The 16,860-nt window shown below is 53.2% G+C and overlaps 1 protein-coding gene and 1 non-coding gene across 2 annotated transcripts; both read right to left on the reverse strand.

Moving 5' to 3' along the window:
* Positions 1-1,076: 1,076 nt before the first annotated feature.
* TRNAS-UGA (transfer RNA serine (anticodon UGA)) lies at positions 1,077-1,158 on the reverse strand. Its single transcript has one exon. It is a non-coding gene; the product is annotated as a tRNA-Ser (tRNA).
* A 9,672-nt stretch (positions 1,159-10,830) lies between these two features.
* LOC138065188 (olfactory receptor 5L1-like) lies at positions 10,831-15,794 on the reverse strand. Its single transcript, XM_068929399.1, has 2 exons — positions 14,844-15,794; positions 10,831-10,857 (listed from the first exon to the last, which is right to left on the reverse strand). The coding sequence occupies exons 1-2, from the start codon at positions 15,792-15,794 to the stop codon at positions 10,831-10,833; spliced, it is 978 nt and encodes a 325-aa protein (XP_068785500.1).
* Positions 15,795-16,860: the final 1,066 nt, after the last annotated feature.

Genomic DNA, 16,860 nt, shown 5'->3' on the forward strand with positions numbered 1-16,860 from the left:
TGACTGACCAACAACCCCTACAATGGGAGAAGGCTCAGAGGGCCAGGTGCCCCAGGAAGCTCAGCAACAGTGTAGGATGCGGCTCGTTAATCCTTGCTGTTGCACAGAGGACTGACTTTATCTCAACACAAAGGGGGCCAGAGGGTGACCTTTGTGGTAGATAAGCAGCCATATCCGTTAGTTGGGCCTGGTGTGAATGTTTCTCCAGTTGTTCAAAGCAATGGGAAGGTCTCCCTGAGATTAGCCAGACCAGCATGGGGGAAGTGTGTATGTGGCTCAGCCCAACACAGAGCATAAAACCTCAACAACTAACTAAGGAATTCTGGAGAGAGCAACGGGCTTGAGCTGGCATCAACCCACGTGATTCCTTCCTGGCGACTGGGGATGCCCAGCATCATGACGGTGAGCACATTTGAGACCGGTATTGGCAATCACATTGGTATCGTGACTGAACTGTGTATTGCAATTGCTAGAGTTTGTGAAGTGTAGACACTGGAGTTGTGATTCCAGTATATTGCTGAATCACTCTGCTGAACCAAAAATCCCATGCAACATCCAAGTCCCTCAGAATAAACTTTGATCTTAAACATTGCCCTCTCCCTACGCGTGCAATAGCTAAAGGAACCTGGTCGGAGAGTACTGCACCCTGACACTGCCCCTGTCTCCCGGTTCCAGAGAAGTGATGTGTTAACCTCAGACAAATTCTTTTCACAACATCTCCATGTACAGTCACTGCTCCTGGATCCCGCCAGCCTATGGCAGGTTGTGAACATCTGGGATGGTCAGTCCGGTGTTAAGTACTGACAGATCTCATCTTCCTCCATCATCCGAGCCAGGATCTTCAATGTGGCCGAGCTGACGGGAGTGGATTTATTTGCAAGGGACATGAGACATCGACATGCTGAAGCTTTTCTCCTCTTTCAGACATCTACGCTTTGGATCCCACAACCTTCATTTCCTCAAATTGCTTCATTTCCATACTCAGCCTTCTTGCTCCTGAGAGCTGGAAAACCAGCAGCACACACCTCCATCTGATGGAAATGTTGCACTCAGGGAAGCCTGGCAGTAAAACCTCTCGCTGGGAGCAGGATCTGAACCTGCACAGGGAAACCCCACTGGATTTCAAGCCCAACACCTTGACCACTCGGCCATCACAGCACCCTGCTACGTGAAGAGCCATAGAGGAGAAGATTTCAAGGCCACAAAAATACCTGCTACTCACCCTGGACACTGCCCATCTGGAGTGTTGGCCACGTCATACAGTGACCCTGCTACTTCTTTAACCAACCCAGACACTCTGCAGCAGAGCTGGGGCTGAGCAAAATGGAACCAGGGCTCAAGCTGACGGACAGACTTTCAGGAGCCTCTGGAAGCTGCACATCATCTGCAGTACCTGCCAAGATGCTCCTCTGGAAAGAGACTGAGCATTTGCCCACGGGGGATCACAAGACAGTCCTGCTGTGCAGCATCCTGGGAGAAGCCCAGGGAGCAGCTCCGTATCTTATCTCCTTTGCTCTCCCTTGTTGGAAGGGGACAATCCGCACTGGCCTCCCCTGCCTGGGAATGATCCTCCATAATTCCCCTTCCTTGGGCAGAAACACACTAAACCTTTGCAAAGTGACTCCCGAGTGAGAGAAGTTGCACCAGGACAAAGGCAAAGTCCTGCAGCTGGGCAGGAAGGACCCCCTGCAGACGGTACAGGCTGTGGACTGGCTGGCTGGGGAGCAGCTCTGCTGCAAAGGACCTGGCGTCTCCATGCACACCAACTGAACGTGAGCCAGCAGTGTGCCCTGGCAGCGATGAAAGGCAGCAGCATCCTGGGCTGCCTGAACACAGTAGCGCAGCCAGGAGATCCAGGCAAGTGATGTTCCCCCTCCACTCAGCATTGGATCAGGTGGTCCAATGAGGTAGTGCCATCTCCATCCTTGCAGGCCTTCAAGACCAGGCTGGATAAACCCTGAGTAAGCTGGCCTGACCTTGTGACCTGGAGTGCCCAGACCGTCCCTGGTCATGTTCATCATTTTTGAAGGGTATAGCGTTTACCATCTTTAAGTGGGGGACAGGGCAAAGGCAGCATGGGGACCGAGGCAGTCACGGCAGCCCTGCCCTCCCTGGAGACCCCACTGCCCTGAGGAGGACCCAAGTGACAAGGAAGAGCCCAAGCACCAGCCGGACAAAGAGCGCCTGAGAAGATGCTGGCCTGAGCAGCTGGGAGCCAAGAGCCAAGGGGCTGACGAGCTGGCAAGACCTGCACTGGGCAGAGGCACCACCAGCTGTGTGCACACTGGCCAGAGTGCCAAGCTCCAAGGCTGCGACACAATATGCAAGAGTCTGGTAGAGGAGGAGGTGGTTAATGCCACAGCAACTTGCCCAGGGGACCGAGTGAGCTGGCTCTCTGGGCTGACAGAGTCATTGCCTGTGAATGCAGGTATGGAGCTGCGAAAGCCAAAGCTCAGCTGGAGCTGGAGCTGGAGCTGGCAAGGGTACTGGAGCTCTCACTGCTCAGTGCAGCAGGGGACATAATGACAAAGACAGGGCAAAGGCAGAAGAGCTCATTGTCTCTTCTACCTCGTGTGCTTCTGCTAAGATCTGCCCTCAGGCCCCCTGCTGATCCTCACGGCTCTTCGTGCCTGTGTGACATTGCTCTTGGTTGTCTTTGAAATGTGAGCATGGTCAGGGAGGTTCATGATATCTGCCGAGGTCCCCGGGTCTCTTAGCAGTACCTGTGGTAGAGAGGCTTGACCCACAGTTGAAGAGGATTCAGCTGGGGAGCCCTTGTGCCAAGTGGGTACGCACAAGTCCATGAGAAGTGATGGGATGCACCTCAGGCTGCACCTCAGCTCACCAGCTTCATCTCAGTGCCTGGGAAGGTGATGGAACAAATCCTCCTGGATACTATCTCCAAGCAAATGGAGGACAAGGATTGGAAGAGGCAGCATGGCCTGGCCAAGGGGAAATGGAGGCCATGCCGACCAACCTGACTGCCTTCGACCATAAGATGAATTAGTGGGTGCAGAAGGGGAAAGCAGGGGATATTGTGTACCTTCACTTTAGCAAGGCCTTTGACACAGTCCCCTGTCATCTGCCTGTAGCCAAATCAGTGAGATCAATTCAACAACTTCACAATGACCAGGACCATGGGACAGAGCACACTCTCATCACGGCTGTGGATCATGCGTAATGGGGACGAGCCCCTGAGCGATCTCATCAAGTTCCCTCAACACTGAAAAGGGGATTGGTCCAGATGACGTCCTGAGGTCTTGTGCACCCTAAGTGCTGCGATTCAGGGAATCTTTTCCTGGAGAGCTCTGTAAAGAGAGAGGAGGCAGAGGAAGAAGAAAGGAGAGAGAGGCAGAGGAGAGAGGAAAAATGTCAGATTAAATACAGTAGTTCCTCAGAACAGATTCTCTATGCAGAGGGGTGGTAGGAAAGGTATTGTGATATTGTGCGTATATTGTCTCGTATACAGAGAGTAATCAATGAAGTGCATGCGTATGGTGCTGCCAATAAAAAAGAAAGTGAAAACTCCTGGAAATTGTTAAAATATGTTAGAAGTTCTGAAAATGAACATTATTTTCAGTTCCTGCTTAGCGTGATTACCTGACTAGTTGTCACCTTAGGACAAGAAGTCCACGTTCAGGCCTTGATTCCTTCACCCCCATAGAGGGGCTGTTGCTGCCGGGGATGCCTTGTGTAGCTGTGTTGCCATGTGGAGCTGGGAAATGCAACCTAGGATTTCACTGACCATGAGGGGAACAAAAAGAGTGTGTGGCTAGGTGCTTATGGAGTCCTTTAAGACATCACTGTAACACAGCTGTGTGTCTTTGCAGCTGGTTCTCTAAGGGAAGCAGGTGGGACTTGGGGCACAGGAGCTGTAACCCTCAGCTACGGAGGCAAGGTCAGAGGAGCAGATCAACTGCATGTTTCTTGTCCTGCTCCACTCGGAGTCATTCACATTCAGGGCAGGTGTCCCCAGTGAGCTCTGATATTTCTTTGGCTTCACCTTTTGCCGCATTGTCCCCTCTTCCACCTGACAAGCTCTTCTCTTTGACCATTCTGATCCCCCCCCCATACAAGCAATCCCCCCTATTTACCCTGTCCTCATTGGCCCTGGCTTTGCTTGCTTTCTACCCTCCTTTGGCTCCTCTGAGATGCTTCCAGTTCCTCATGCTGTTATCCTGTGATAGGCACTACCATGAGAGATGAGCCATCGGCGCACAGACCTTTACAGCTGACCCAAAGAAGCTCCAGCCTTGAGAACTTGGGGATTTGGTCAACAGAGGTTGTGTAAGGAAAAGTGGCCAGTCCTGCACTGGGGGAGCAGAAAACGCTGTGCATCAGGACAGGCTGAGAGCTGACCGTCAGAGGAGTGACCCTGAGGAGAAGGGCCTGGACATGACGAGGGATGCCAGAGGAGCCAGCAGTGCATGTTGACCACAAATCAGGGAGGGCAGCTGCAGAATGGGCTGCCTCAGGAAGACCGTGGCCCCCCAGGCAAGGGCAGTTCTCATCCCCCTTGACTCAGCACTGGTGTGGCCACATCTGGAAGAGTGTGTCCCCGTGTGGGCTGCCCAGTGCTGGAGGAATGGGGAGGACCTGGAGAGGGTCCAGGGGAGGACTCCCAAGATGGGGGAAGGGTCCTGAAGCACAAGGCCTTTATGGAGGGGCTGAGGGATGTGGCCTTCTTTAGCCTGGTGCAGGGGAGACTAAGGGCGGTACAGTAGGAGCCTGTGAGTGCTTGAAGGGTGGTTTCAGAGGTGATGGAGATTGTTCTACGTAATAGGAAATAGCAAGAGAAGGAGAAAGAGATGAAAGATAAATGGATTATGAGAAGTTCAGGGTGAACTTTTGGGAACTGGACTGTCACTTGTGCTGAGGTTCAACAGGACACCCAGAGGGAGTCAGTGGGGAGCCCCTGGCTTTGTGTCTGGATGAAAAGCAAGCGAGGGCAGAGAACCATCAGTAAGGGTGGTGAGATGGCTGGGGGAGAGCACAGTGGGGAAGCAGGCTGGGTGTCTACAGGCTGCAGGGACACAGACGCAGGAGTGGGACAGCAGAGGGCAGCCTGGAGTGGAGATGACCGAGGGCACTGCCAAGGCTGAAAGCCTCCGACAGGACGGAGGTCTTGGTGCTCTTGGCTTTCTCTGGTGTCTGCCACTGAGGCCAAGGAGACACTGTGTTTCTGAAGGCCCCAGACCCTCCCCACCCTCAGAGAGCACCTCCTGGGCTCTGTCCCATCCTGCAGGCAGCCTTGCACACCCCCACCCTCACCCTGCCCCCCATAAAGAGCCCTGAGCCAAGTCGGAGCGAAAGCACCACCCCACCCAGGGGCTGGGTGTCAGTGCTGGCCCATGTTGTAGGATAACACACAGCAAGGGTGACTTGGTGTCACAGCCACCGGCACATTTCCTTTGCCAACCTGCAACAAGTGCCTCCACCTTTCTGCTCTCATCCGCCCCTGGGGAGGCTTTGTTGGGAATGGTCCTCAGGGGGACCCATTAACACTCCCCGAAACTTGGGACTTAATTCTGACTTGACCTTCTTGAGTGTTTCTTCTCAGTTCCCTCTCAGTGTCTGAGGTTCATGGACTCAGCACCACATACACTCAAGGGGGGATTCAAAGGCCAGAAGCCCTCACAAGCCAGGCCACTCCCCAGCATTTTCGTCAGCTCTCAGTTCTGGTGAGGCTAAGTGGAGAGCTCTCAGGAGGGCACTTACAAGAGGAACATTTCCATCAGCAACAACAAAAAAAATCACATGCTGGCTTCCACAGTTTTCTTCTTGTTTCAGCTTGGAGAATCCCTGTTATCCACATTGCTGGATTCCTCCTGATTCAGAGGGTCTCCTGATGACACCTGGATGTGTAGGAAAGGCAGGATTTCTGGTACGGGACATGTGTGGACAACCTTCCTCCTCCCCTCCCCAGCCCGGCCACTTCTCCCATCAGCCCCTGGGGACCTACTTCGCTCTTGTTAACATCGAACACTTTTCCCCTCGCCTCTGTAGCTGAGGGTTACAGCTCCTGTGCCCCAAGTCCCACCTGCTTCCCTTACAGAACCAGCTGCAAAGACACACAGAAGGGTTTGTCTCAATTGGGATCAAACAAAACCAAACCATGACAGAGCTTGATGAACCACAAAATGCCCTCCTCAACTGTGTTTCAAGTCCAGGCTGCCTCCAGCGAGGTCCACTTCCCACCAGGCAGAGCCTGACTGGAAATCTTTCAGACGAGTAGATAGGAAAGGCGGGAGAGACACCGAGTTAAGCCATTGGCTGAAGAGGTGGTGAGACTCCTGGAAGAGGAGGCAAGCTCTAGACTGCCTGAAGCTCAAAGCAGCAACTAGAGAGGGCAGAGCTAGCTTAAAGAAGGAGAGGATAAGAGAAAAAGAAGAGTAAGGGGAGGAGGGGGACTGGAACACAAGGGCAAGTGCATGTGTCCAGATAGTCTGAGGCAAAGATGACCTCAGAAAGGACCAGTTTAATCAGGACATGTAACATGCTAGTTCAGGGGGACATCACTAATACTTCTCCTGAGATGAATACCCTACCTGACCCTTCCCATGATTTCATCATGGGGAAACATTGACCTTTTTATTTAAATGAGTTGATCATTTGAGCTGAGGGAAAGGGGCACGTATTTTTTCTGATGTTGATAACAGTTCTTCACCTTTGCAGGCAGAGCTCTGGGGTCGAAGCACAAGCAGCCAGGGGCACTTGGAGAGGCACCGATGTATCTCAGGTACCTGCCTGACACAGGCAATGTCTCTGCCTGCCTCCTGGGGAGCCGCTTCCCCTTTCCACCCTCCAGGAACCTCCTTCTTGAGTTTGAATCCATAAGACAGGGCATCCCTGTTCCTCCATGGGGGTCTCCTGCCAAGCGCTGCTCAACTAACTCCCTGCACGTCAGACGGGAGTGTTCCTGTGCCTGGAGGATGGTGACCCTGAAGATGCAGGAGGGATCCAGGGCCCTTCTGCCCTCCAGGGCTGTCTCCTGTTGCATCCTGCCAAGCAGAGCCAGAATGAGCTGAAGGCTGCTCTCCTGCTGCCCTGCGCTGTCATTCTCCTTCTTGTCTTACTTTCCCACCCTCGCATGATCACGGCAGTTATGGCTGCCCTCCACCTTGGCATCCCCATCCACTTCTGTTTTGCCTCAGACTAACTGAATCCAGCAATTGTTTTCTTATTGATTGCTGTGTCAAGAAATTCTGCCCCCTCCCATGCAGGAATCCCCCGGGCTGCTTGTGCCCAGGCTGACTGCCCTTCCAGCAGGTTTTGGGCTGCTGGAACTGTTCTCTGAGAACCAGCATCTGTGGCCAGGAGGCTTCCTCCAGCTGCCAAAAGAACGCTTCAGCTAACTCCTCTCCCTCCACAGGCAGCTGCTAGCAAACACCTCCCGAATGTGGAGGTGTTTCATCCCTGGAAAGGTGATGCAACAGCTCCTCCTGGAGGGCATCACTAAGCATGTGGAGGACAAGAAGGTGATCAGGAGTAGTCAGCATGGCTTCACCAAAGGGAAATCATGCTTGACCAATCTGATAGCCTTCTATGACGGAATGACTGGCTGGGTAGATGAGGGCAGAGCAGTGGGTGTTGTCTGCCTGGACTTCAGCAAGGCTTTGGACACTGTGTCCCATCACATCCTCCTAGGGAAGCTCAGGAAGTGTGGGTTGGATGAGTGGACGGTGAGGTGGATTGAGAACTGGCTGGATGGCCGAGCTCAGAGGGCTGTGGTGAATGGCGCAGAGTCTAGCTGGAGGCCTGTAGGTAGCGGTGTCCCCCAGGGGTCAGTCCTGGGTCCAGTCTTGTTCAACTCCTCCCTCAATGACTTGGAGGAAGGGACAGAGTGCACCCTCAGCAAGTTTGCTGATGAGACTAAACTGGGGGGAGAGGCTAACACACCAGAAGACTGTGCTGCCATTCCGAGGGACCTGGACAGGCTGGAGAGGTGGGCGGAGAGGAACCTCCTGAAGTTCAACAAAGGCAAGTGCAAGGTCCTGCACCTAGGGAGAAATAACCCCATGCACCAGGACAGGCTGGGGGTTGACCTGCTGGAAAGCAGCTCTGCCGAGAAGGACCTGGGAGTGCTGGTGGACAAGTTAAGCATGAGGCAGCAGTGTGCCCTTGTGGCCAAGAAGGCCAATGGTATGCTGGGGTGCATTAGGCAGAGTGTTGCCAGCAGGTGGAGGGAGGTGATCCTGCCCCTCTCCTCAGCCCTGGGGAGGCCTCACCTGGAGGACTGTGTCCAGTTCTGGGCTCCCCAGTACAAGAGAGACATGGCACTCCTGGAGAGAGTCCAGTGGAGGGCTACAAAGATCATCAGGGGACTGGAGTACCTCTCCTAGGAAGAAAGTCTGAGAGATCTGGGCCTGTTCAGCCTGGAGAAGAGAAGACTGAGAGGGGATCTGATCAATGTGTACAAGTCTGTGAAGGGAGGGTGTCGAGGGGATGGGGGCAGCCTCTTCTCCGTGGTGCCCAGCAACAGGACAAGAGGCAACGGGCAGAAACTGAACCACAGGAAGTTCCACCTGAACCTGAGAGAAAACTTCTTGACTGTGAGGGTGTCAGAGCATTGGAACAGGTTGCCCAGAGAGGTGGTGGAGTCTCCTTCCCTGGAGATATTCACAACCCGTCTGGATGTGATCCTGGGCAATATGCTCTAGGTGACCCTGCTTGAGCAGGGAGGTTGGACGAGATGATCTCCAGAGGTCCCTTCCAACCTCAACGATTCTGTGATTCTGTAATGTCACCCTGCCTGGTGTGTCCTCTTAGCCTTTCTGCAAGGTTTCACCTTCCTCCTGATCACCTGCTCCAAGGAAAAGCTCTCTGGCCACCCCTTTGCACAAAGCACACCTCCATGTTCTTGCTGTTGCAGCCTGCCTTCTTCAGGAGCCCATTGTCATCCTGCTGTGTGAGCTGTCCACCACGTTTGTGTAATCGCATGGGGACAGGGGAGGGGAAGGTGTCAGTGAAGGGGATGTAGCAGGGATTTTGAGAGTGGGGTCCAGAAGAGAGGATGACTCAGAAGGCGGGTGAGGGAGAGGCAGGCGAAGGTGACTGTGGTGAATTAACCCCCTGCACCACCACCATAGGATATAATGGAGAACCTGCTCGTAGGCAAACGGCCAGTCACCATGTCCTTTCTATGACCCTGAGCATGGCCGGTAGCACACCAGAAAGTTCCTGCAAACTACTCTTAAATTGATTGGCTCTCTCAGATCATGTGGTCTCGATTGTCTGTCAAGGGAACCTTGGAGAAGGCTAATGAAGCAGCATGCCTGTTCCCACTCCGATTAGGTATGCAAATAGCTGGATCGAAAATGCACGTTTTGATTGGTCAGCTTAGTCCTCTTGGGTGACTACGTACCCGACTGGCCTAGCTATAACAACAGCCAGGCCAAAGCACCTGGGGGAGGTGTTGGAGATACGGGGCTCGAAATCACAAAGACGGACGGACGAGCGCATTGAAGATCCCAGTGCCGAAGACCAGCGTGCCAGGGGAGGGAGAGGCTGAGGCAGCTCTTATCAGAGCTGTCGAACCACCCAGGTGCCTTTAACAGGCCCATTCCCTGGGTGAAGACATCAAGCAGCTGCAGTGGCTGGTCTCCGCTGAAGTGGTGAAGGCTTCCACCAGACTTCACTACCAACCCCCCCACCATGCTGACCGGGACGTCGTTCGGGAACATCAAGGGACCCTGCCTCCCGTCCACTGGGTGGGAGCACCACACTGCCTAGAGTGTAAGCATAACCCCCAGGACTGGCACAAACCTCTCCCACTTCCACCCCCACAGCTGGGTGTCGACCCATGCAGAGGGCATCTGGGAGGCCTCTGAATTGAGTGCCGCTTCTTCTGGTGAAGGCCATGCATCCCAGCCCCGTTTGGGCGCTGTCACCTGCTCCGTCCTGGGAATGAGACCAGCCCGTCCGGAGGGTTGCTGCCCTGTACGCAGGCAGCATATCTTCCATTTGGGGCTTCCCCCAACCCCGCCGTGTCCACTTTCAGTTTTGGACCTAGCCATAGCCACAAAGCCTGGGCATCAATCCCATTCAATGACCTTATTTTCCTTTTATCAAGATTCAGTTTCTTTCTTGTGATGATCCTTTTTGGATTCAAATGTCATTATTGTGTTGCATAGCTTTGTACTGGTATACATATAATGTGCATATATCTATAGTTATAGACTAGGAGAAAAGATCTGTTTTCTATAAGGTGAATAGTTTTGGAACATACTGTGAGTCTGTTATTTTGGCTAATAATAGTATTAACACTTTGTATAGTGTTAATATCTTTACTGTTATAATCAACTCTGTCTGTTCTGCTGTCACATGTCCTGGCATTTGTAAACCCTCTCCCACCTCAGGAAGGCAACCCTCCGGTCATCCAAAAGAATCTGCAAGTGGCAATTGGCTATTCAACATGCCGTCCTTGTGGTGCACTAGTGGTGCTGGCATGCGCCACCACAGTGACACGTTGGCAGTGTTGATGACGAGGTCACCTCTTGTACAGGAACCTCCTTGGCTAGGTTCTGGCAGGAGCTATGGGGAGGACATGAGCAGCATGACAACACCACTCTTCCCAGCAGAGATGAGAAATGGACAGGAGGACGGGACGAGGCAGGCAAAGGGGACATGGCTGCAGTGTGGATTGTGAGGGCCCTTGCACTGCAGCTGCCTGATTGGCCCTCCGCAGATGTGCTGGCCAGCAGGAAAGATGGGGGAAGGGGAGAGTTACAGAGACAGGGAATTCAGCAAAACGCCACTCAAGTCAGGATGCCTCCAGTGGGTGCATGCAGCCAGGGAAGTACGCAAGGGACGTGACTCTGGAGGATCCTCTCACACCCCTCCCAGGAAACCTGCCTGCTCGATTGCCTCTCTGAAATCCCTGTACAGCAATGCACGCAGCGTGGGGAATAAGCAGGAAGAATTAGAGACCTATGTGTGGTCACAGGGCCATGACCTCGTTGCAGTTCCAAAGGCATGGAGGGATAGCTGGCATGACTGGAATGCTGTCATGGATGGCTATGTGCTTTTTTGTAAAGACAGGCCAGGGAGGCAACGTGGTGGAGCTGCTCTTTATGTGAGGGAGCATCTGGACTGCATGGAGCTCTGCCTAGGGGTGGATGAAGAGCAGGCTGAGAGCCTATGGGTAAGGCTTAAAGGGCAGGCTAACATGGGTGACACGGTGGTGGGGGTTTACTCCAGGCCACGTGATCAGGAAGAGGAAGTCGATGAGGCCTTCTACAGACAGCTGGAAGTAGCCTCACAATCACAGGCCCTGGTTCTCCTGGGGGCCTTCAACCCCCCTGACATCAGCTGGGAAGAGAGCACAGCTAGGCACAACCAGTCCTGCAGGAGGTTCCTGCAGAGCACTGAGGATGACTTTCTGACCCAGGTGGTGGAGAAGCCAATGAGGAGAGGTGTGTTACTGGACCTTGTTACTAACAAACAAAGAAAGTTTGGTTGGAGTTGTAAGGTTGGGGGCAGCCTTGGCTGCAGTGGCCATGAGAAGGTGGAGTTCAAGATCCTGCAATGAGACAACAGGGCAATAAGTATGGTCGCAACCCTAGATGTCAGGGGAGCCACCTTTGGCCTCTTCAGGGACCTTCTGGGAGGAATGCCATGGGGTAGGGCCCTAGAAGGAAGAGAGGTCCAGGAGAGCTGGTTAATATTCAAGCATCACTTCCTCCAGGCTCAAGACCAGTGCATCCCCCTGAGTAAGAAGTCCAGCAAAGCGGATTCAGCAGGAGACCTGCATGGAGGAGTAAGGAACTCCTGGCAAAACTCCAACAGAAGGAGGAAGTGTACAGAATGTGGAAAAGGGGACAGGGCACTTGGGAGGAATACAGGGACGTTGTCAGAGTGTGCAGGGATGTGACAAGGAAGGCCAAGGCCCATTAGGAATTAAATCTGGCAAGAGATGTCAAGGACAACAAGAAGGGGTTCTTCAAACACAGGAGCAAAAGGAAGACTAGGGAAAACGTGGGCCCACTGCTGAATGGGGCAGGTGCCCTGGTGACGAAGTATACAGAGAAAGCAGAGTTGCTGAATGCCTTCTTTGCTTCAGTCTTCACTGCGAAGGCCAGCCCTCAGGAATCCCAGACCCTGGAGACAAGGGAGGAAGTCTGGAGTAAAGGAAGACTCTCCCTTGGTGGAGGAGGATCAGGTTAGAGATGATTTGGGAAAACTTGACACTCACAAATCCATGGGCCCTGATGGGATGCACCTATGAGTGCTGAGGGAGCTGGTGGATGTTATTGCTAGGCCACTCTCCATCATCTTGGAAGGGTCCTGGAGATCAGGAGAGGTGCCTGAGGACTGGAAGAAAGCCAATGTCACTCCAGTCTTCCAAAAGGGCAAGAAGGAGGAGCCAGGAATCTACAGGCCTCTCAGCCTCACCTCCACCCCTGGAAAGGTGATGCAACAGCTCCTCCTGGAAGGCATCACTAAGAATATGGAGGACGGGAAGGTGATCAGGAGTAGTCAGCACGGACTCACCAAAGGGAAATCATGCTTGACCAATCTGATAGCCTTCTGTGATGGAATGACTGGCTGGGCAGATGAGGGTAGAGCAGTGGGTATTGTCTGCCTGGACTTCAGCAAGGCTTTGGACACCGTCTCCCATCACATCTTCATAGGGAAACTCAGGAAGTGTGGGTTAGATGAGTAGATAATGAAGGTGGCTTGAGAACTGGCTGGATGGCTGAGCTCAGAGGGTTGTGACCAGCAACACAGGGTCTAGCTGGAGGCCTGTAGCCCGCAGTGTCCCCCAGGAGTCAGTCCTGGGTCTAGTCTTGTTCAATGTATTCCTCAATGACCTGGAGGAAGGCACCCTCAGCATGGTTGCTGATGCTACAAAACTGGGAGGAGTGGCTGATACCGCAGAGGCTATGCTGCCATTTAGAGAGACTACAGAGTCCTCACGTAAAGGGCTGTGTCCAGTTCTCGGGTCCCCAATACAAGAGAGACATGGGCACTACTGGAGAGAGTGCAGCGGAGGGCTACAAAGATGATGAGGGGACTGGAGCATCTCTCCTATGAGGAAAGTCTGCGAGAGCTGGGCCTGTTTAGCCTGCAGAAGAGAAGACTGAGGGGGGAATCTGATCAATGTGCATAAGTATCTGAAGGGAAAGTGTCAAGAGAATTGGGTCCAGATTCTTCTCAGCGGTGCCCGAGAGGCACAGGCACAAACTGAAATACAGGAAGTTCCATCTGGTGATGAGGGAAAACTTCTTTCCTGTGAGGGTGACAGAGCACTGACACAGATGGCCCAGAGAGGTTGTGCACTCTCCTTCCTTAGGATTATTCAAATGCCATCTGGACATAATGCTGGGCAATATGCTCTAGGTGATCGTGCTTGAGTAGGGAGGTTGGACTAGATGATCTCCAGAGGTCCCGTCCAACTTCAACCATTCTGTGATTCTGTGAAATGTCATTGGAAGTCTCCAGAGTGAGGTGAGAGGAATCCCACTCCCAGGGAGGCTGTCTACTCTGGCCAAGGGCACCAGAGAGGCATGCTGGACACAGTCACAGTCTTTTGCAACTGCTAGGTCCAGGAGACAAATGTCCTCTTCAGGACAACTGTCCTCTTCATTCAGGACCTCAACAGGCTGGGAAAATAGGCAAAGTGGAACCTCAGGGAATTCAAGAGAGAAAAATGCCCACTCCTGCCCCAGGAGGGAAGAACCCCTTGCAGTGACTCACAAAGGAGACAGACTGGCTGGGCGCAGCTCTGTGGCCAAGGCCCAGAGGGTCCTGGTTCTGAGAAAGCTGAACAGGAGCCAGCAGTGTGCCCTGGCAGCCAGGAAGGCCAACAGCACCCTGGCCTGTATGTGCAGGAGCACGGCCAGTAGCTCAAGGGAAGTGAACATCTGCCTTTGCTCACCACTCGTTGGACCTCCATTTAGAGGCTGTGTCCAGAGTTGGGCCCCCCCCCCCCCCCCCCGACACAGGAACAACATAGACAAGCTCGAGCAAGCTCAGTGGAGGGCCCCCAAGGGGCTCAGGGGCTGGAGCCCTTGTTGTGGGAGGGGAGGCTGAGGGAGCTGGACTTGTTCAGCCTGGGGAAGAGAGGGTTTCAGGGGGACCTGAGGGTAACCTCTGGCTCCTCTGAGCAGTGCACGGTGTGAGGATGAGAGACAACAGGACTAAGCTGAAACAAAAGAGGTTCTTATTAGACGGGAGGAGAAACTTTTTACAATGAGGGCTGAGAGACAGAGGCAACCGAGACAAGTGGTGCAGTCTCCATCCGTGTAGCTTCTCAAGACCCAGCTGGATAAACCCCTGAGTAACCTCATCTGACCTCATAGGTCACCAGCTGTGACCTGGAGGTTGGGCTGGAGACCTCCTGAGGTCCCTTCCCACCCTTCCCTCCCATTCCCCTTCCTTCCGGCAGATCAGCACTGTGTCAGTTAATCTTCTCTAAAGATTGCAGAGATGGGAAAGGAAGCTCCGCGGCTGGGAAATGGTAGGGGCAGTAAACTGGGATATTAGCCAAGATATGAAATCACTGGACATGACAGGGGTTTCACTATTGGGGCTTATTAAAGGGTCATAGCTCTAGGTGTGGGATTTGTCTCATGTCCCCTTAACCATCTAGAAACACACATATACACACATCTTTTTCATCAGACTTTTATTAGATGACCTGGAGAAATATTTGGTTTTTTTTCCAATGACCTCTTCCCTCCCTTTCCATTTCAACCTCACAAAACACATGCTCCTTGAGGGGTTCCTGGTGGGGAGCACACACCTTCCCCCATTGTCTCCTTGGCAGGTCACGTATGCACCCGAGGGGGTTTTACCACCTTGGCACAGCAATACTCGGAGCTCTTGGAGTTGGCCAAAGCTCTGCTGAGCCCTTTCCTCAGGGCCGCCCTGACCTCCCTGTTGCGCAGGCTGTAGATGAGGGGGTTGACCAGGGGTGTGAGGACGGTGTAGAAAAAGGAGAACACTTTGTTGAGCTGCCTCAGCTGGGGGGTTCTGGGCATCAGGTAGACAATGATGAGGGTGCCATAGAAAACAGTGACAACAGTGAGGTGAGAGGAGCAGGTGGAGAAGGCCTTCTGCCTGCCCACACTGGACAGGATCCTCAGGATGGCAGCTATGATGCACACGTAGGAGGCCAGTGTGAACACGAAGGGGAAGACTGTATCCAGGACAGCTATGATGGAAACCAGTAGTGTGACCAGCCTGGTGTCACTGCAGGCGAGCTCCAGCAATGGTGTGAAATCACAGAAGAAGTGGTCAATAACACTGGGGCCACAAAACCTTAAGTGGGATAAGAAAGAAGTGACTACGGTAGAGATAAGGAGTCCCACTAGCCAAGAGGCTGCTGCCAGCTGCAGAGAGACCTTCCAGGTCATGAGGCTTGCATAGAGCAGGGGCTGGCATATGGCCAAGTACCGATCGTAGGACATCATGGCCAGCAGGTAACACTCACTAACTGCAAAGGAAGCAAAGAAATAGAACTGAGCCATACAGCCATGAGCAGAGATGGTGCTGTCTCCAGTCAGGAAGCTGGCCAGCAGCCGGGGCAGGATGGTGGAGCTGTAGCAGGTCTCCAAGGAGGACAGATTGCCCAGGAAGAAGTACATGGGGGTGTGCAGGTGCCGGTCTGCCACCACCAGCACAACAATGAGCATGTTTGCGACCATCGTTGCTGAGTAGATGATGAGCGAGAGGAGGAAGAGTGGTGCCTGGAGTGAGGGGACATTCCCCATTCCCAGCAGGAGAAACTCCATTGGCGATGAGCAATTGTCCCATCCTCCTTCTTCTATACACTGTTGTTTGTCCTTCATTTCTCCAAGCACCACAAAGATGAGCTACAAAAAAGAAATGCATATCTTTGGTTACTTTCAAAATGATTTGTGAAGATCATTTTTTCTGTTCCCATTCACTTTATGGGTTCTGTGCCTGGAGAAAGGACAGAGAAGACAGATAAAACCCTTCAAGACCGATAAAACCATTCATGCTCGGAGACCCCCTTCAGACCACAGAGGTGAGTTGCCCCATGGAGCTGCCTCTCTCTCAGAGTGGACTAAAACTATGATGTGCGTTTACTCATATGGGGACAGCCAACTTCTGTACGCCCAGGAAGACCCAGTCCAGGTGTCGAGGACTGAGATCCTTCTGCTCTCAGGGAAGAGAAAATGTTTCAGAGAAAATAAACCACACTCGCCAAAGAAAGCCTGCTGCGTGAAACGCATCATACCAGTCGCCCTTTCTCATCCAAAGCAAAGGATGGGCACTGCACAGGGTGCGTGGTCGCAGCTCTTTGAAACACTCCCTCTAGGAGGAAAGAATTTCCACCTGGCTTCTCCCCTCTCCCCCCGCACCCAAGCAGGCCACTATCTTCTACTGACAAAGAGCAGATCAGAAGGTACTAGCTCAGGTGAACGAGGGAAGTGTTGGAGAAGATGCTAAAAAACACTTTGTGTGTCCTGCATCCCAGCTGAGGTGGGTGAGTGCCCCGGGGCCGGCTCCTACACACCAGCAGCCCAGTTGTAGGTCAGCACCCCCAGCCCCTCCCCAGGATCTCTGCTCTGCGGTGCCAGGGACTTGGGATGAAGGAGAGAGCTGTGGAGTCGGGGGGAAGACATGCAGAAAAGGACAGGATGGAGACTCAAGCAACACACGTTTTCACAGAGGAAAGACCGAGTTACAAAGTAGCACGACTTAGACTTTCACCAGGTCTTAGACCTTCCTCAGCCCACCCAGCACCAACCTGCAGTCCTCAGCATGAAGGGGTGTCCTCTGCGCTTGTGGTGCCTGGGTATGAAGACCAAGATTGGGATCTCACCCCGTGCCCCTTCCCCACCACGTCCTTCCCTTTCCTGGGCTTTCTGCAAACCGTGACCCAGCGCT

The sequence above is a fragment of the Struthio camelus genome, unplaced genomic scaffold (assembly GCF_040807025.1).
Source record: "Struthio camelus isolate bStrCam1 unplaced genomic scaffold, bStrCam1.hap1 HAP1_SCAFFOLD_48, whole genome shotgun sequence".
NCBI lineage: Eukaryota > Metazoa > Chordata > Aves > Struthioniformes > Struthionidae > Struthio > Struthio camelus.

What these genes read in the sequence shown, in the direction of transcription:
- LOC138065188 (XM_068929399.1), bottom strand. Translation starts at nt 15,794, where the DNA reads ATGAAGGACAAACAACAGTGTATAGAAGAAGGAGGATGGGACAATTGC. An exon ending in TGAGGAAAGGGCTCAGCAGA is followed by an intron (nt 10,858 to 14,843) that starts GCTTTGGCCAAC and finishes GAGGCAATCGAG; the next exon opens with CAGGCAGGTTTCCTGGGAGG.